The 19,078-nt window shown below is 40.9% G+C and overlaps 1 protein-coding gene across 1 annotated transcript in view; it reads left to right on the top strand.

The window, feature by feature from the left end:
- Positions 1–19,078, top strand: part of ANKFN1 (ankyrin repeat and fibronectin type III domain containing 1) — a 666,636-nt gene that overhangs the window by 518,849 nt on the left and 128,709 nt on the right. Inside the window, exons 13-14 of the mRNA XM_077458934.1 lie at positions 1,737–1,853; positions 18,429–18,644. Of these exons, the coding sequence (XP_077315060.1) occupies positions 1,737–1,853; positions 18,429–18,644 (333 nt within the window). The remainder of the gene's footprint in view (positions 1–1,736; positions 1,854–18,428; positions 18,645–19,078) is intronic.

Raw genomic sequence — 19,078 nt, 5'->3', positions numbered from 1 at the left:
TTCTTTTACTATTTTCCTGTGCTAAATACAATTGTAATTTGATATCTAGTTTAACCCAGGAAACCATCTCTAAACTATTGATTGTACTATTTATTATCAATCATGTTTGTATGAAACTGCTTCCACTTTTCTGGTTTGCTTCTAAAATAATTCAATATTGTACTAACATTGCCTGTATTATGATTTGGAAAGCCCAGACCAGCCCATCCTACGATGTTAACCTCAACACATGTGCAATGGTTCTAAATAATGTCTTTGTTATAACTAGGACAAAAATAAGGTTTAAAATATATATTTTTTAGGTAAATATGAAATATTGCATATTAATACTGTATATTTATTAGTGTATATACTGTATATTTTTAGCACCAGCAGGTGGAGCTTTAGGATTCATGTACACATAGCCCACTTTGACCACTGGCGTTCAAAATTTTCCAATCCTGAACTCGGTTCTTCTGCGTTCAGGAGAGGGAAGTTGAAACTGCAGCTCCTGAATTCTGGTAAAAGCCTATGTGTACATGGACACATAGGCTTTTATGAAGTTGAGTTTAGGAGCTTTGGCAAAAAAAACGCTGATGCTCAAGTTTAGGAGCTGTAGTGCACATGGAGCCTTAGACACCTTTTTACATGTGTATATCTGTCTTTTTGCAGCCTATTGAAAAAAAAAAGACTTTATTTACAGGCTTCCATTATAAATGTGCTTTTTAGTTTAATGACTTAATGGTTGTGTGATACTGTATTTGATATCGGCCATACCGTATATTTCCTGCCCAGTGCTGGCTCTTTGGTCATGAAATCAGGAAGTAATATTTCTTTAGGTGATCTAAGAATATTGATATAGGCAGCTCTAGAGTACACTCAAGCAAAAAGCGTGAAGGCTAATTTTGGACTAGACCATGCCCTAAGGAACTACTTTTATCATGTAGTTAAAGTAAACCTTTTTGCCCATAAAGTTTTTAGCTGTATAATATGCACAAGATGGTAACAGATTTCTTCTTCAGCTAAGCCAAACAAATACTCATAAAGGAAGAAAAAGTGCAAGCATTGTATCACACCGAGAACCGATCCAGTGCTGGTGGAGTGTCTCGCATTCCAGTGCAGCAATTAGTTGGCAAGCTGATGCATTTTGGGGAACATTCCCCCTTCCTCGGAGCAAAGATTAGCTCTAATGCAGCGTACACATGATCGGAATTTCGGTCTGCAAAAGAACGATGAGAGCTTTTCATTGGAAAATGCGACCTTGTGTATGCTCCATCGGAATTTAGCTGGCCAAGTTCCCACCAGCAAAAATTTGAGAGCATGTTCTCAATTTTTCTGGCGGAAAAACTTTCTATTGGAAATTCCTATCGTGTGTATTCTGACCCGCAAGATGGCTGTGTGATTTATCAGAATAATAAAGCATTGAGACATGGATGGGTGGGGGAGTTTGCTTTGAATATTATAGATGAATTAAATAGTATTTTTGCTTTGTGGTGCTCATATGCAATGTAGTTCCACTTTAAATGATAAGAGTGGGATTTTACCCCAGGAGAGCAAAATTTAAGGTTCTGTAGAACAGGAGGGCTTCTAGAGAGATGCATAGAAATCAGTCAGAGGGTTACAATAGGTAATTGCAAGAAACACAAAGCACCTGCGCTTTGAAAGTATTGTTAGCCTAAGCAAACTGATGTACCTACTTTCTTTCATTGTTGTTTTGCCGGTTTCTATTTTTAAACTGTGGTATGTTTATCATGCAGCTGTCTTGTATGTGGGATGACATCAGGTGGTTGCGGCAGAGTATGTCAATCTCCATGTCCTCATCTACCGCTCTACAAGCCCGACAGAAGATGTTGGCAGCAGCTGCTCAGCTTCAGGTTGGTATAATTAGATTGTAAACTTATTTCCTTGAAAGGCAACTTGAAATCTCATTCTTGTGTTCAAGTGCAAAGCAAGTTTACTTCTGTGAATTTTCTAACTATCATCCACTGTTGCTATTTGGGTATATGTCACATAAGTACTTTGGGTCCAATTTGTACAAGGCCCTGTCAATGGGAAGGTGGTTTGTTGTAAATCCAATTGGCTATACTTCATGCTGCTAAACTAGTGTGACTCTTTAAGTGGGTCAACAAAAATTCAAACAACAGCATTCAGGACTAAATAAAAAAAAGTAGGGGTTTTTTTGTTAGACAATGCATAGATTGATCACTTGTATGGTTTTATTACAATTTTACTACCAATGTGATTGTTTTAATGGAAATAATATGGTTTGTATAACAAGGTTTAAAAAGCTGACCTGATTGAGGAGATTGTAGCACCACCCTGACCTCCAAAGGTATGATGTCAACCCCCAGAGAAAGGGTGGGGTACAGGTTGCTAGATATTCTGGGTGATGGAAAGTGCTGAACAAAAGTGACTTTATTGTTCACAACAACAAACAATTTCAGGGAGAGAGGGGTAGGACACAGGATACCTTAAGTCACATAAGCAGAAGACTCCTTAGACAATAATAGAAAGGTAGACAGCAGTACAGAAAAAAGCCTTTACGTTTTAACCTCAATCTGTACTTTGTAGCAACAGCTGTGCCCTAGAGCAACTAAAAAATAACTCACCAGAAAGTGCAGAAATTCTCTGGATGAGGTTGTCTGGACTGTTTCCCAGGCTCTTCACAGTTCCCCCGGTCTAAGCCCTGGTTCACATTGGTGCAATTTGGCAAGCAATTTGACTTGTCAAATCGCTTGCCAAATCATCACTTGGTGGCAATGACACCGTCCTAATTAGTGCAACGGCACATTTATGGCGCCGCATCAACTTCCAAAAATAGTTTCTGTACTACTTTAAAAAAATTTGGGGTGCGATTTCCATTGACATCTGTGCAGAAACCCGCACAGATGTCTCTGAAATCGTGACTGACTGGTTCAGGTGAATGTGCCCGATTTCATTCCTGCACTCAGTGTGAACCTAGGCTAAGGCAGAGTAACTTTTGGTTCTTCATCTTCATTCTGCCTACCCAGCGCAGAAGTTCCTCACACACCCACACCAGACCAAGGTCTGGGTAGGAGGAACCCATTTACATGACCTCTCTAGATATGTATACACTCTCCCAGCATGCACCAGTTGCCATTAAGCTCCTACTGATTGGGTGTGGGAAGCATGCATTTTCATAACCTAGCTTTACTGCAGCTCATCATACTAATGTCTGCCAAAGTTAACGGCGCTGCCTTCTGTCAGAAGGGAGGAAAGCTAAAGCTACACCAGGCTTAGGAGAAAACCCAAATGATTACGAAGACTACAAATCAGCCAGATTAACTACAACCCAGCACAGCTAAATTTACTAGTAGCCCGTTTTTTGTCAGATTTTAAATGATGTGCCCGCATAGTGGAGGCTTTCTATTTTGTCTTTTTCTGTCTAACATCCTTGACCTATGAGGGGAAATCCACTTCATGGGGACACAAACAAAAATAAAATGCAGCCAGAGGATTTAAATCATTCTTCACTTGTCACAGTAAGACCCCTTTCACACTGATGGCGTTTTTCAGGCACTAATTAGCATAAAAAAATAGCACCTGTAAAGTGCCTGCAAAACGCCTCCTCTACAGCCCTAGTGTGAGAGCCCGAGTGCTTTCACACTGGAGCGGTGCGCTTGCAGAACGTTAAAGTCCTGCAAGCAGCATCTTTGGAGCGGTGTATACACCACTCCTCCACCGCCTCTGCCCATTGGAATGCATGGGCACCGCTGCCGAATCGCCTGCAAAGTGATTTGGCAGCGATGCTTTTTAGGCCACTAGCGGGAGTTGAAAGTTCCCACTAGTGGGCAAAAAATTCCATTAGAAAGACGACGGCGCTTTACCGATAATGCGGAGTGGTGCCAATATGAAAGGGGTCTAAAGATATATTGAAGGTCCTGAAATCCCAGACATGGACACTTGCAGTGGAAGAGCAGCCAATACATATCACAAAGTTCAGTAAACATTTGCCAAATGTTCCTTCAACTACTTCCCACCAGACCAATTCTGAAAAAAAATCTTTTTTTTTTTTTCTTTTTTTATATATATATATAATTATAATAGGAAATTACTTAGAACCCCTAAACATTATATTTTTTAAGCAGGGAATAAAATGGTGGGTGTTGCCTTTTTTTTTTAGACGGTATTTGTGCAGTATTTTTTTTAAACAATGATTTTTGGGACAACAATACACTTGAATGAACTTTAGGGCACACAAACACAAGTTAATGCCCGTTTTTTTGGTAAAATATAAAAGATGATGTTACGCCATTCTAATTTATTTATGCATATAATTGCTATACATGCCTTTTTAAGATTAAAGATGACCTTTCTGCTCCATCTGCAATGAACCATCATTAAATGTAGATATCACATTTTTGTAATCCTGACAGCAGAGTTGTGGTTGTAGATGGCCCTGTAATTTTTTTTTCTTTTTTTCCTTTATGTATTTTTCACATTTCTATCAGCTTGTCTATACATATATGTACAGTCTCCCTCTAGTGGCTGTTTGTGTTTCACACGCCTTGTCCAACAATTCCTAAAAGAAAAACTTGACCACACAGAGAGTGTATTGTTTTCAATTAGCCACCTGGGTTGCAGGCTTGCATTGTGAGAGTATAGCAGTAGGTATATGGAGATATGTGGCATACACATTATTCTGTACTGGGGTCACCAGACTGGTGCACAAGTATGAAAGCTGAGCTCAGTCATGTATTATGACTGTTTAATTAGAGAGGGATAGGGTGGAAATGAGGTGTTTTACCTGCCTTCTCGTTCCTGGTGACATTGCTCATATAGTGATTGGTCACAGCTCCTAAAGACTTGTCCTGAGACAATCCTCTTATCGCTGAATTCCAGGCATGTATTTTCTTCCATACTTTCATGGTCCAAGCATGTATGTATGCATATGTCAAGCCTATGAGATTCTTGTGGCAGCAGATAATCACTGTAGTAATCACTGCTACTATGGTGATCACTGTTGTCTCCCAGGACCCCGTGCCAAGTGGCTGCATACTAAACACAGGGGTCGCTCGCTCAGCACGAGCATTATTCACAGAACGCCATGCATTTTTCTTAATGAATGCAAAGTTTTCTCTGATTGGGTGAGATGGGAAACATGACATCACCACCCTGCCTCTCCATCTCATCCAATCAAACCATGCCTTGCATTCACTGAACAAAATGCAAGGCGTTCTGTGAAAGGCATCCATGATGAGCGAGCAAACCCCTGTGTTCACTCTGCAGCAGGGTAGCTGCTTGGCACAGTGGCAGTTACTGTAGTAGTTACATTTCCAATGCCAAGCTATGCTGTAAAATATTTTATTGATTTTGTTTTTGTTCCTGTTATTCCAAAAGGAATTTTATTAGAGAGCCTACCAGTTTGTCCTGTTGACAGTCCATGCAGGACTGCAGGGGAATGTTGGTGTAGAAGACCCCCCCCCCCCCCCCTTTTGTTTGATAGGTCACCATGTCTTGAACAGAGCTTAAAGACAGTAATGGGTAAAGATATAACAAGGGGATTAAAGCAGAATTAAAGGCAAAACTTTTTTGGGCTGGGGGGGATAGAGTAAGGAAGGGTTATAAGCCCTGTAAGATTTTTTATTTTTTTGCTGTCTTTGTCCCATTAGGGAGATTTCCTTTTACTCCCTGTCCCATAGCTAAAACAGGAAATGAGGGGAAATCCCTGCAAATTAAATCCGATCGTTCGGAACAAGGTGACGTTCGTTGCGTACAACGGGACTGCGTAGACGCTAATAGCCAATTGCTTTTTTTTTTTCGGAAAATTTTAGATCCGCCTCTCAAACTTTTTCTGTCAGGATTTCCAATTGAAAAAGTCTGATAGAGCCCACACACGATCGGATTTTCCGACAACATAAACCGATCGGACCTTTTCTGAATTTCCAACCGTGTGTACAGGGCATAAGAGTCTTTACTAGACTTGTGCACAATGGAAAATTTTGTTTATTTTAGTTTCGTTTTCATTCCTAAAATACCCGATTTCATTCTGTTATATTCATTATGTTACGCTAATTTGTTTTCGGATAATTAGTTATTTATGTAGAATGACGATATTCGTTAATACCGAATCAATTTGTTTTGTATGTATATCGATTTGATATTTATATATGTATATATATATTCGTGATAACAATTTGTTGTTAGGAAAGCAGTTTATTGAATCCATTAACGCACACACAATGACAATATCTCTTCTCCTCGGCTCAAATACAATATATAATATATATAATATAATACAATACCCTTCTCACTCAGTTCTCAGGAATGCACTTTGCCAGTAATCCAACCTCCAGCACAAAATGAATCAGCTGACCTTTTGTTTCATTAGACCTTTAACGAATGAACGAATCATGTCAAATTAATTTGTTATTTTCTTTGATATTAGTTGAAATTCTTTATATTTTTCTTAAGACATTCGGATGCAAAATTTGGCCAAATTTTGATTTGTTACGAAATAAATTGCACATGTATAGGCTTTACCTTCTTTCTCCATGATCGATATACCAGGACCTGGTTTGAATTATCATCTTTCCTTATGGTCTTATGTGCTGTTTATCTTTACACTATATGATCTATAGCTTCTGGTAAGAGGCTTGAAATTTATTTAGGGTGGTGGAAGTACTAATTTGGAAACAAGTGATTATACTTGGCACTGAGCACTTTATATTGAATGATATGTAGGACTTTATATTACAGTTCTTATGTGTGATGTATTATGACACATCAGTGCTTTTTAAGTATTTTATGGTAACTTTATACACTGCATGCATGTATTTATTTGATTTGTGAATATTGCTATATTTCATTGCTTACCACCGCTGTTGGAATATTGTGGTTGGTGTTGTAAGGGAGAGCGTAACCCCATTCTTTCACAATGATAGTGAAATTAATGTCTGTCAACTCCAGTGTCAGGACCTGCTGTTGTTAATTGTCAGACCAAGCAGGGCATACACAGATAACACCACATTTTCTTTTGTCATTAAGAGGATGGAAGATTGTGCCAGTCATGTCATTTTCCAACAATATTGCCTGCAGTTGGCAGCCCTAAAATGGCCTGATTTTTGGGCCATTCTAAGACACAACAATTCTGCAGCATTACTAAGCAGAACCAGCATGTGTAAGGCCTTAATATGACTGACCCAAGTAAGTTTATAATTACAGTTTTGGAAATGTTGGTGCCGAAACTGAAAATTCAGGATGCACTTGGGCAAAACCGAAAATGACAGTTTTTAAAATGATATATATATTTGTATATAAAATGTTATTATTTTCAACGTTTTAATATGAATATATATGGCCATTATCGGCACCTTTAGTGCAAGAAAAGTTTTAAAAATGCATCCCTTTAAATTTTATGTATGGCTTCACACTGGCCCCTTGCGCTTCCATTGTGGTGTTAAAAATCTTGCTTGCTGCCTTTTTAGCTGCACCAAAAATGCATCACCCCGTTGATATGCAATGAAAACGTAGCAAGAATGCATATATAACGCACCTGTGTTACATTTTTGATGTGGTTTTTGAGTCACATGACCCATTTAAAAACACACCATGAGCACAGTAAAATTGCGATTTTGGCACCATTATCTGCACCTTTTTCTCTATCGGCAAAATGCAGAAAATGCAATTTTCAGCCAATATGTTTCGGCCGCCAAAATTTCAGTGCATCTCTATTTACAGTTTTTATGGGCAGGCTATACAAACAAGCTTTATAAAACATCAACAATCATTGATCAGAGTAACTGGATCATAAAACTATAGTTTTCCTTTACTCCTTACTACAGTTCATAAAGCTTATATTTCTATTTCTTTAGTTTACTTATTTGAATATCATCCTTTTAAGTAAGCCATTCAATAAGTCAAGAGAAGCCTGTGTTATTACGAATTCTGCTCCTCGATCAGAGACCAGATTGTTTTATTAAGGTTGCAAAATGTTGTAAACAATGGCCCGCTTTCCTAAATATAGGTTGATTTCTATTTATAGGGGAGGGTTTGTGGACCAGCGGCTCTCCTCGTCTGAGCACTAAAAATACTCAATATTTCTTCAGAGACCTGTCTCCGCTCTGATCTGCCAATCTGAATTAACTTGTCAACTCAACATGTTTACTTTTGATTGGCCAGCGTTTATTATTGCATTAGCGATTGTGATATTTTGAGACTCCTGATGCTGTTTTGCCTCAGCGGAGACTTTCAATGAAACCGATTCATAGCTTGTTTCAGACATGGGACTGTTGCTTATTTATGTCCATTCCAATGAGCAATTTAATTGGGCTCCAGCTGAAAGACGGGAATAATTAGCTATATAGGCTGTGGGCGGCTTGAATAGTGAGATGGGTTATCTGCCAAGTGTGCCTCACTCGAGTGTTTGTTTTTAGCATTTGGGGTAATTTAAATATGATAAGAGTATACATTTATGAGATCTAGATTAGAAGATTGTGGTTAAGTCAATAGCTGCTGTGTTTATATTTGCTAAACGAGTGAGGATCCGATCCCTTCACAAATGAACCAGGAGTATATTTACATATGATAGAGTCTCATATCAAAATCATCATATGCCCCCCCCCCCCCCCCCGGCTTTCTGACCGCTAGGTATAGGGAAAATACAGTGTATTTTTAGTGGTAAACTATTTAAATTGTTATTGTACCATGTACTGTAAGTAGGTTTTAATGTGCCTTTCATATTTGTATGTGTACAGTACCATGTTTTATTTAGTAGAGATATTCACCATTGCAAATAAAATGTAATATGGAACAATATTCCATCAGCCTAATATTACACAAAGTCAGCAACATTTGAATATAAACATCAGGCAGATACAGGAGACACTGTCAAGACATAAAAAGCACATTAATCTTCATATCACAAACTCATGAACGGAACGGGAAGTTTTTGTCATAAAAAATTCTGTGAACCAGAGGCTTAACTAAAACCTTCAGGGCCCTGGTGCAAGAGATCATGAAGGGGCCCTTAACTCCCATCGCAGTCCCACAGCGGGTCACCTACCTGCTGTCTTGGGGCCCCCCACAGTGGTGGATTGCCAGAGCCCAGCTGCAAGTGCAACCTTTGCGACCCTGGTAGATTCCCCTCTAGTGCATTTTTTTATATTTTATTACTTTTGTACCATTTTTTTTTTTTTTTTTTACTATATTATTTTTACATATTTTTTAGGACCCCTGTTAGGGGCCTTTGGTGAAATATCAGGGTCTTTGGAGAAAGAGAAAGGGACTGAGGACAGATTCATCAGTCCCTTCCTCTGCAGCCTCAGCTGCACAGAATGAATGAACAGGAATTCCTCTGTACAGAGCTTCCCATTCATTCATAAACTGAGGCATAGTAAACATAGTTTACTATGCCCCAGATTTAAATGAATAAAAAAAAGTCAGAGATTGGTACTGATCATTAGGATCATTGTGATTCTGTGCATCAAAATTAGTGGGCTACCTTAAGACCTGGTTCACGCCTATGCATTTTTTAGTGCGTTTTCAGTTTTGCAGAAAGAACCTACAGTCCATTTATCATGGTTTCCTATGGGACACGTTCACATCTATGCATTTTATGGAAAAAGCCAGGGACTTTTTTCTGGTTTTCTTTATCGTACATCATGGGACACAGAGCCCAAGTAATTACTTAATGGGTTATGGGCCACCTTCAAGTGTTGACACTGGTATACCCAATCAAGGAAGTTCAGTCCCTATATAACCCCTCCTCCTTCCAGGAGCACGCCAGTGTCTAAGGTAATGGTGAAGATGTGCTCTGAGAAGCTCCAGGAGGGATCCATGCCTTAAAAAGCCTCCACAACTGGATCCATTCACGCTACTGCGGCCACAAAATGGTACCCGTGCCTCGCATAGAACAAGGTTTTGCCTGTAACACTTCTCTTTGAAAGCTGGACTCTAGGAACCAGGAATCTTTTTGGTCTTGTTACATTACCTAAAGTTGTCCTGAGGGGTGCTATACAGGTCCAAAGGAGTGGAACCCCTATTAAAAGGGACCCAGTCTTTGAAAATTTAACTACGCTGCCCACCGTGATGGGTGAAGTTTGGATCTGTCTGTTTACTGCAGCGAGGAAAAGGTAGGAGAAAAGCTTAGGAACTGCTCCACCTATGACTTTTCTTTCAATATGTAATGTTGTAATGCCTTAAAACTCCTCTAGAGGGAGTAAGCATGTATATACCCTGTTAAATCTGTGCAGCGTGTGTCGTAGCAGCTTGAGGGGGTTCTCCTCTCCCCCCAAATGGGTAAACTGAGTGGCTGGGGGTATGTGTATATTACATTTATAACAGTTTTGTGAAATGGCTTCCTAGCTAAAAAAAAAGCATTTACACAGGCATTTTACTTGCCACGAGTACACACACAAGCAGCCCTTCTCAGGAGACAGTATCACCGCATGGCTGCTGCAGCCTCCTCTCCTCCCTCTGGTTTGTGTCTCAGACCCGAAGCCACGTGTGCACACGAGCGGGCTGGGGTTTTTACATTTCAAAGAGGGAGGAGCGAGGGTCTGGGAAGGGGCATGGCTTAAGCTGTCACAGGCAATCAGGTTTACACCTGAGGGTCTTAAAAGCTGAGCTCTGAGAACTAAAGGTGTCTACCAGAGCAGCTGAAGCAAGGCTGCCACAGGACACAGGAGCGCTGGAGCACGTGAGGGGTGTACACAGGCATTTTCAGTACAGGAAAAGACATTGTTTAGCATCAGATTAATCTATGCTGCCATTGTTTTTCCTACTATTGCTCAGCAAATAGAACAGTTCTTAGAGTGCCTCTGCTTTTGTGCCTAGCACTATGGCTTCCAAGGTTATTATTACTAAGGCACCAAAAGTTCCACTCCCAGGTGCTGGGAACTCCAGCCATACCTCAGAATGAATGAACAGGAATACCTCTGTACAGGGCTTCCCATTCATTCATAAACGGAGGCATATTAAACATAGTTTACTATGCCCCAGATTTAAATGAATAAGAAAAAAAAAAGTCTGAGATCGGTACAGATCATTAGGATCGTTGTGATTCGGTGCATCAAAATTAGTGGGCTACCTTAAGGCCTAGTTCACACCTATGCATTTTATCATCCTCTCCAGAGATACCAGATAGGGCAAACCAGAGTGAGTCTTTGGAACCAATTGGTGGTGCAACTGCTTCTCACCCTGTATATGTGACTGAAGATGCATTTTCCTCTGCCCTGCAGGGCTTTGAAGGGAGATTAGCAGCTTTAATTGCATCCTCCATCCAAGGCGATAGGAAGCGTGCAAGATCCCTCTCTCCCACTCCAAACCCTTTACCAAGGGAACAGTGAGGATAGGATGAGATGTTGCCCTCAGACGATCGAGAGGAAAAACAAGCCGATTATTCCTCTGCGGAGGAAACAACGGTTGATTTAGCTTCACAATCTGAGGTACTAATCCTTATGGAAATGGTTCGCTCTACTTTCCTGCTACCCCTAACAGAGTTAGCTGAAAGTCCAGTTTCCTCCTTGGGTTCTTGAAACTATTTACAGCCTTTGCATGCATTTTCTGTCCATGCATTACTAAGGCTCCCTCCAAAGAGATTCTCAGTTCTCTATCAAATGGAGAAAAAATGGAAGGTTCCAGCAGTTGACGCTGCGATTTCCAGTGTGAATAAAAGTCTAACTTGTCCAGTAGACAATGCACAAATGCATAAAGATCCAACAGATAAGAAGTTGGAATTCCTGTTAAAATCTTTTTTTTCCTTTGCAGGAACTGTTACTCAGCCTGCAGTTGCTGCAAATAGGCATCTGCCAGTCCTTAAAGAACCAGTTCACAGAGGCTCTTAAAGAGGTTCCTGCACAGCAGGCCCCTCGGTTGACCGAATTACCAAAGGTTTGCTATAGACGCTGTGAAAGATTCTATTCACCAGGTGTCCCGCCTTGCACTTGTGCTAATACACATTCATAGAACCCTTGGGTTGAAAAAAGGTCAGCCGAAGCACCTTGCAGAAAAGCTTCTGACTAGTTCCCCTTTTTTTGGGGAGCGACTATTTGGCGATGATTTGGATAAATACATCCAGACGATTTCTAGTGGAAAGAGTACTCTTTTGCAAGTCAAAAGAAAGTATCAACGTCCTTCCTTTAAATGGACTTTTTTCTCCTGCTCCTGGGGCATCCGCCTCTAGGCAGTGGCGACGGCTTCCACCGTCAGACTCTAGAGGAAAGCCTCAGGGTCAGGCCCAGGCACAGAAAACATTTCAGTCACTATATACATGATTCAAAATGCTTTTTCCCTCTGCCCAGCTGGGCCTAGAAGGAAAATTAGCGATTTTAAACCCATCCGATATCCAAGAGGAGAGGAAGCGTGTTAGATCCCCCTCCCCTCCCCACCTTAGACCCCTTATCAAGGGAACAGTGGGTAAAGGATGAGGGGTTACCCGCAGGTGATCAGGAAGAAAGGCAAACCGATTACTCCTCTGCGGAGAAAACAGCTGCAGTTGAATCTTTTTCAGCCTCACAATCTGAGAGATTGCTGGTACAAATGGTTCGACCTCTTTCAAGCTACCTGTAGCAGAGTCAGCTGATAGTTCTGTTTCATCTTAGGTTCCTTAAAACCTTCACTGCCTTTTTCATGCATTTCCTGTACATGTACAGATCCACGCAGAAATTCAACAGATCCAGTCTAAATCTAAAAGAATCTAAATCAATTTCTGAAGACCTGCTCCTTTTTATGGAGTTAATCAGCTCAGTATTTTCTATCCTACAAGGATTAAAACTTGTGGCGTCTATCGGCATCAGGGATGCATATCTGCATGTCCATATATTTCCCGCTCACCAAAGGTTTTTGCGGTTCGAAGTAGAACAGCAGCATTTCAGTTTGTAGTCTTGCCTTTCGGGCCAGCTACAGCACTTCGAGTGTTCACAAAGGTGCTAGCCCCACCTTTAGGCAGGTTAAGGGCACAAGACATAAACATTCTTCTGGCTACCTAGACAATCTAATACTAATAGATCGGAGTAAGGTGTACGCATTACAACCAGTTACCTGGAAAAATCTGCGTTGCATTCTCAACCTAGTGAAGTCTTCCTTAACCACTTCAATACCGGGCTATAGTCATATGACATCCACAGATGGGATCTCCCATCTTGGGCGAGTGTCATATGACGTCCTCGGCATCTCGCCACTCCTGCGGGCCCTCCTGCAGAGCAGTGATTGTGGATGAGGTGTACACAGTCCTCAGACACAGCCCATCCCAGATTGAGGTAGATCAATAAAATAAAAAATGTCTCTTTACTATGTGACTGGCTGTATCCAATCATAGCCGGTCACATTTATTGTGCAAGGCGCACGTGCACACCCCTAGGGCGTGCACAGAGCGGCGATCGGGGACGTGGCTTGTCACCCTGACACAGCCCAACCCCGATCGCAGTAAAGAACCAATGAAATTGTCCAATCACAGCCGGTCACAGAATGTAAGCAAACCGCGGTAACGAGATGTTACCGGGTTCTCCTCCTCACACACCGATCGTATGTGAGAAGAAGATTGCGGTAACATATCGTTACTGCTTACAGTACACACCAACCACACTGATTGCTCCCCCTAATAAAGAGTACCTGTCACCACCCATCAGAGTATGTCACCACCCATCTGAGTACCAGTCACAGCCCATCTGAGTACCCAAGTACCTATCACGGTATATCTGAGTACCCAAGTACCTGTCACTGCCCATCTGAGTACCTGTCAGCACCCATCAGAGTACGCGAGTACCTGTCACCAGCCCATCAGAGTACTTGAGTACCTATCTGTAGCCCATTAGAGTACCCGAGTACCTTTCGCCAGGCCATCAGAGAACCTGAGTACCTATCTGCAGCCCATGCCTCATAGAATATACGTTGGGGTGTTTTCTTTCCAAAATGGGGTCATTTTGTGCGTAATTCCACTGTCCTGGTGCACCAGGACCTTCAAAAGTGTGATGTGTAGGAATGAAATGGGGTGTAATTTATGCTCCTAGAACGCCTGAAGGTACTACATCAATGTTGGGCCTCTCTATGTAAATTCACTGTGTAAAAGTCTCACACGTGGTATCGCCATACTCAGGAGGAGTAGCAGAATGTATTTTGAGGTGTCATTTTTGCTATATACATGCTTTGAGTGAGAAATATCTTATAAACTGGCAATTTTGTGTAAAAACAAATTAAAAATCCTTAATTTTCTCAAGTATTGTGGAAAAAATTACAACCTCGAAAAACTCACCATGCCTCTTGCTAAATACCTTTTACTGTTTACTTTTCAAAAAGGGGTCATTTGGGGGGTATTTGTGCTTTCCTGACATTTCAGGGCCTCAAGAAATGAGATGGGCCGTCAGTGCATCAGGTGTGATCAATTTTCATTGATTTGCACCATAGATAACTTTCACAGAGACTAAATAATATCCACTAATTTGGGTTATTTTTTTTACCAAAGAGATGTAGCTGTATAAATTTTGGCCCAGTGGTGATTAAATACCACCAAAAGAAAGCTCTATTTGTATTAAAAAAATGATAAAAACTTTGTTTGGGTACAGTGTTGCATGATTGAGTAATTGGCATTCAAATTGTGAGAGCACTGAAAGCTAAAAATTGGTATGGGAAGGAAGGGTGTATAAAGGTCCTGTATTGAAGTGGTTAAAACCGCTAAAAAAAAAACTGGAGTATTTGGGTCTGATCATAGATACACCCCAGAAAAAAGGTCTTCTTGCAAAAAAAAACAAAAAAACTCCTCCATAAGAGAGCTGATGCGGATGGTCAGGTCAAAAGGAGATCCCTCCATTCGCCTTTCTATGAGGTTGTTAGAAAGGATGGAGGCTTTATTCAAAGCAGTTCTCCTGCCCACTTTCATTTGAGACTGTTGCAAAACAGTATTCTATCTGCTAACAAGACGATCCAAGCTTTGCTGTCCCCAAGGGTATCCCAAAGCCTCAATTGGTTACTAACCAGAAGCTGCTGAAAGGAAAATCCTTCTCACTTATCTGGAAAGTGGTCATGACAGATGGCAGCCTTTCAGGCTGGGGAACAGTACTAAAGAAAACAGCCCAAGGACACTGGTCAAGAACCGGAAAAGCCTTGCCCATCAACATCCTAGAGATTCGGGCAGCGTGTCTGGCTCTAAAGACCTGTACTTCCAGATTAAGGGATTGTCCTTTCAGGATCCAATCAGTCAATGCCACGGCTGTGGCCTATATCAATCACCAAGGGGGCACCAAGAGTCTCTCAGCACAGAGAGAGGTGAACCATATTCTAACTTGGGCAGAAAGAAATATTCCGTGCCAATCAGCAGTCTTCATTCCGGGAGTAGATAATTGGCAGGCAAACGAACTAAATTGCCAGCAGTTATTCCCAGGGGAATGATTTCTTCACCCCGACATATTTTCGGGCTGTTTGTCAAAGATGGACTCTGGACGTAGATCTTCTAGCGTCAAGTTTAACATAAAGTTGGTCAACTTGTGTCCACAACTAAGGATCCATTTGCATGCAGAGCAGATGCGTTGTTGATACCGTGGATCAGTTTTCACTGATCTATGCATTTCCCCGTATTCAATTGCTGCCTCAACGACTTTGCAGGATCAAGCTGGATAGAAAACCGGTAATTCTGGCAGCATCAGCATGGCCCAGAAGGTCATGGTATGCAGAAATCGTAAAGATGGCAGTGGAGGGATTAGCACCCACGGAGATATATCATAGGCAGAATTCTTGCCTTTCTACAATTGGGCGTAGAGATGAAGTTGGCTTTGAGTACTATTAAGGGCCAAGTCTCAGCCTTATAGATTTTTAAAACCGCATTCTTAGTCCAGGGTTTTATACAAGGGGTGATGCGGATTAATCCGCCCGTTAAATCACCTTTAAGCCCTTGGGACTTGAATTTAGTTTTGTCAGTGTTACAAAAACAGCCATTTGAACCGATACAGCATATTACCTTAGTCCTTCTGACAAGGAAGCTGGTATTTTTGGTTGCTATATCCTTAGCAAGGAGGGTTTCAGAATTTGCTGCTCTATCTTATAAAGAGCCATATTTGATTATTCACCAGGACAGAGTGGTGTTACTCCCTCGTCCAGGCTTTTTGCCAAAAGTGGTTTCAGGTTTTAACCTGAACCAAGATATTGTCCTGCCATCGTTTGTTTTCAAAAACCATGTTCCAGGGAAGAAAGGTCACTACATTGTTTTGATGTGGTGAGAGCAGTGAAAATCTATTTAAAGGCAACTGCTCAGATTCTTAAGACTGATGTCTTATTTATTCTGCCAAAGGATCCTAAGAGGACAGGCAGCATCGAAATCCACTGTTGCTAAGTGGATTCGGCAAGTTATAATTCAAACTTATGATTTAAGGGGTAAAATTCCCCCTTTTCAAGTTAAGGCGCACACTCTCCCAGAGCGGTTAGTGCTTCTTGGGCAGTGCATCACCAGGCCTCCGTGGCTCAGATCTGTAAGGCCGCAAATTGGTCTTCAGTACATACATTCACAAAAATGTTATCAGGTGGAAGTAAGGAGGTGTGAGGAATATCGCCTTTGGGCGCAGTGTACTGCAGGCAGCAGTATAAGTCTGTGGGTAACCTGCGGGTTGTTTCTCCCTCCTCTCATGTAGCATTGTTATGGGACATCCCATTAAGTAATTATTTAAGGCTCTGTGTCCCATGATGTACGATAAAGAAAATAGGATTTTTGTTACAGCTTACCTGTAAAATCCTTTTCTTGGAGTACATCATGGGACACTGAGGTCCCTCCCCTCTTTTGGGATTTAAGTATATTGCTTTGCTACAAAAACTGATGTGCTCCTGGAAGGATGAGGGGTTATATAGGGAGTGAACTTCCTAATTGGGTATACCAGTGTCAACACCTGAAGGTGTCCCATAACCCTTTAAGTAATTACTTAAGGCTCTGTGTCCCATGATGTACTCCAAGAAAAGGATTTTACAGGTAAGCTGTAATAAAAATCCTATTTTTGGTTCCAAAGACTTCAGTGGATCAAAAACGTGTATTGAAAAAACACAAAATGCACCTGGAGTATGCAACCTTCAAAGGTGTGAACCAGGCCTAAAAAGCTCTCTCTGAAAACTCCAGTCAACAAACACATTTGCCTAATGTAGAACAGTCTATATGTAACTTACCTATTTGTTGGGTAAGTGTGTGACGTCAGTACGTCGCTCCTCCCTACGCCGTTTTGTTATGGGTAACGTCTTCCAGGGGCACAGGTGCCCCTGGAAGACGTTACCTATAACGAAACGACGTAGGGAGGAGCGACGTACTGACGTCACCGCGATCTACGCTGGACCCGGAAGCGACGGGCAGCGTTACTAAGCCGGCCGGCGAATCTGTTTGTTTTTAAAAAGCAAAGTTTTTTCTACTTGATGTAAGTGCAATCTTTTTTATTTTATTAAATTTCGTGACTATATCACACTATGGCGATTCCTTTAGTTATTATATGTGCTGGGCAATGAGCGGTGTGGCCGTAGGATTCTTCTAACCATTTGAATGAGCGGTGTGGCCGTAGGATTCTTCTAACCACTTGAACCAAGCGCTTAAAGGGGATACACCCTCCATGCAGTCCTGACTCAGAGGAAGCGTTTTTGATTTGGCGATATCTGGTCTCTGAGATGGGATCAGTGTAGCTGGTAAACGGCAGTAGTGTTGGTGGTGGAAGTCCTCTTTTTTCCTGCAAACTCTGATGACACTTTTCCTATATCGGTGTGGTGTGCTTAAAACACGTTTGAGATTACAAGCAAAAATTTTTTGTTGATGGGATGATGGACTAATATCTGAATATTAGTATATGCATTTCCCTGTCTGCACTCTGTTAAATTTTTGATTTCATGTTTTATTTATTTACTTATTTGCTTCACATAGCATTTATCGGATCAGTATAGCGCAGCTTATTTGGGAATAACTGTATAAATTAAACAAATAAAAAGCAGAGTGGTCCTTGGTCTTCATCTATTCTAAATGTATTCTTTTTTATTAAGAGAAAAAAAAATGTTTTTAATACAAAGCAGAGCCAGTTGGGCATACCCAGGCTCACTACGTTTTCCCATTTCATCCAGTCATTCATTTCCCAGTATTCATCCTTTCTGCTTTAAATACCATCACAAGGAATTCAAAATGGGATAGCAAAATATATATATATATATATATATATATATATATATATATATATATATATATATTTTTTTTTATTTATTTTTTTTATCTACTCTCCAGTCTACTCGCAATTTAATCTAGTAGTAAGTAGATCCTGGAATTCTGGGAGTTTCCCATGGTTCAGTCTCTACTCTGTTCAAAAGAAGATTGTGGATTGTAGTTATTTTGTCTTCTTTATAACCAAAATAAAAACTAAGCAGATGCAAACCTGTACTGGAAAGAAGAATTGGATTAAGAAAATCTGAAATATTTACTTTGGGTTACTGAGTGATTTATTATCGAATGAAATAATGACTGATATCTTTTTTTTTTCATTTTGCAGAACTTACTTGGCACTCACAACTTAGGCCGGGTATATTACGAGCCCATAAAAGACAGGCATGGCAATGTCTTGGTCGTCACCATTCGAGAAGTCGAGACCTTGTATTCTTTTTTCAATGGCAAATGGATGCAAATCTCAAAACTGCAAAGCCAGAGGAAATCCCTGTCAACTCCCGAGGAACCAACAGCCCTGGACATCTTACTCATAACCATCCAGGTAATGCCATAATTTGGTGTGAACTAATCCCTTCAGCACACGCCAGTGGAAAAGCAGGACAGCATGCCCGGGAGTCGCAGAAATTAATTGCATTGTGAGACCAGACATGACATCCGCTTCCATTAAACAAACGTCTTTCTCTTATGTTCTCAATGAAACCCACACAAAAGCTTGATTTAATATCTTCTAGTTGGGAGCCTTTCAAAATAGCTGATGTAATGCCGTTGATGACTTCTAACTTAATAAACACGCATATAGGAGGCTGTAATGTTTGAACATAGCAGTCTGGCGTTCTCAATGATGATGGAAGAGTTTCAGCCATGGCGCTATACATACTGTACACAGCTATTGCACACACTGCCCACTTTTCAAACACAGCATTCCCTGGAACTGTGAAATAAATCAAAAGTTCTCTGGAATATATCGAACATGTA

Source organism: Lithobates pipiens, unplaced genomic scaffold, assembly GCF_037356315.1.
Source record: "Lithobates pipiens isolate NorthernLeopardFrog02 unplaced genomic scaffold, aLitPip1_a1.2 Scaffold_28, whole genome shotgun sequence".
Lineage (NCBI taxonomy): Eukaryota > Metazoa > Chordata > Amphibia > Anura > Ranidae > Lithobates > Lithobates pipiens.
The sequence above is the reverse complement of the archived record's forward strand: the minus strand, read 5'-3'. Positions and strand labels throughout refer to the sequence as shown.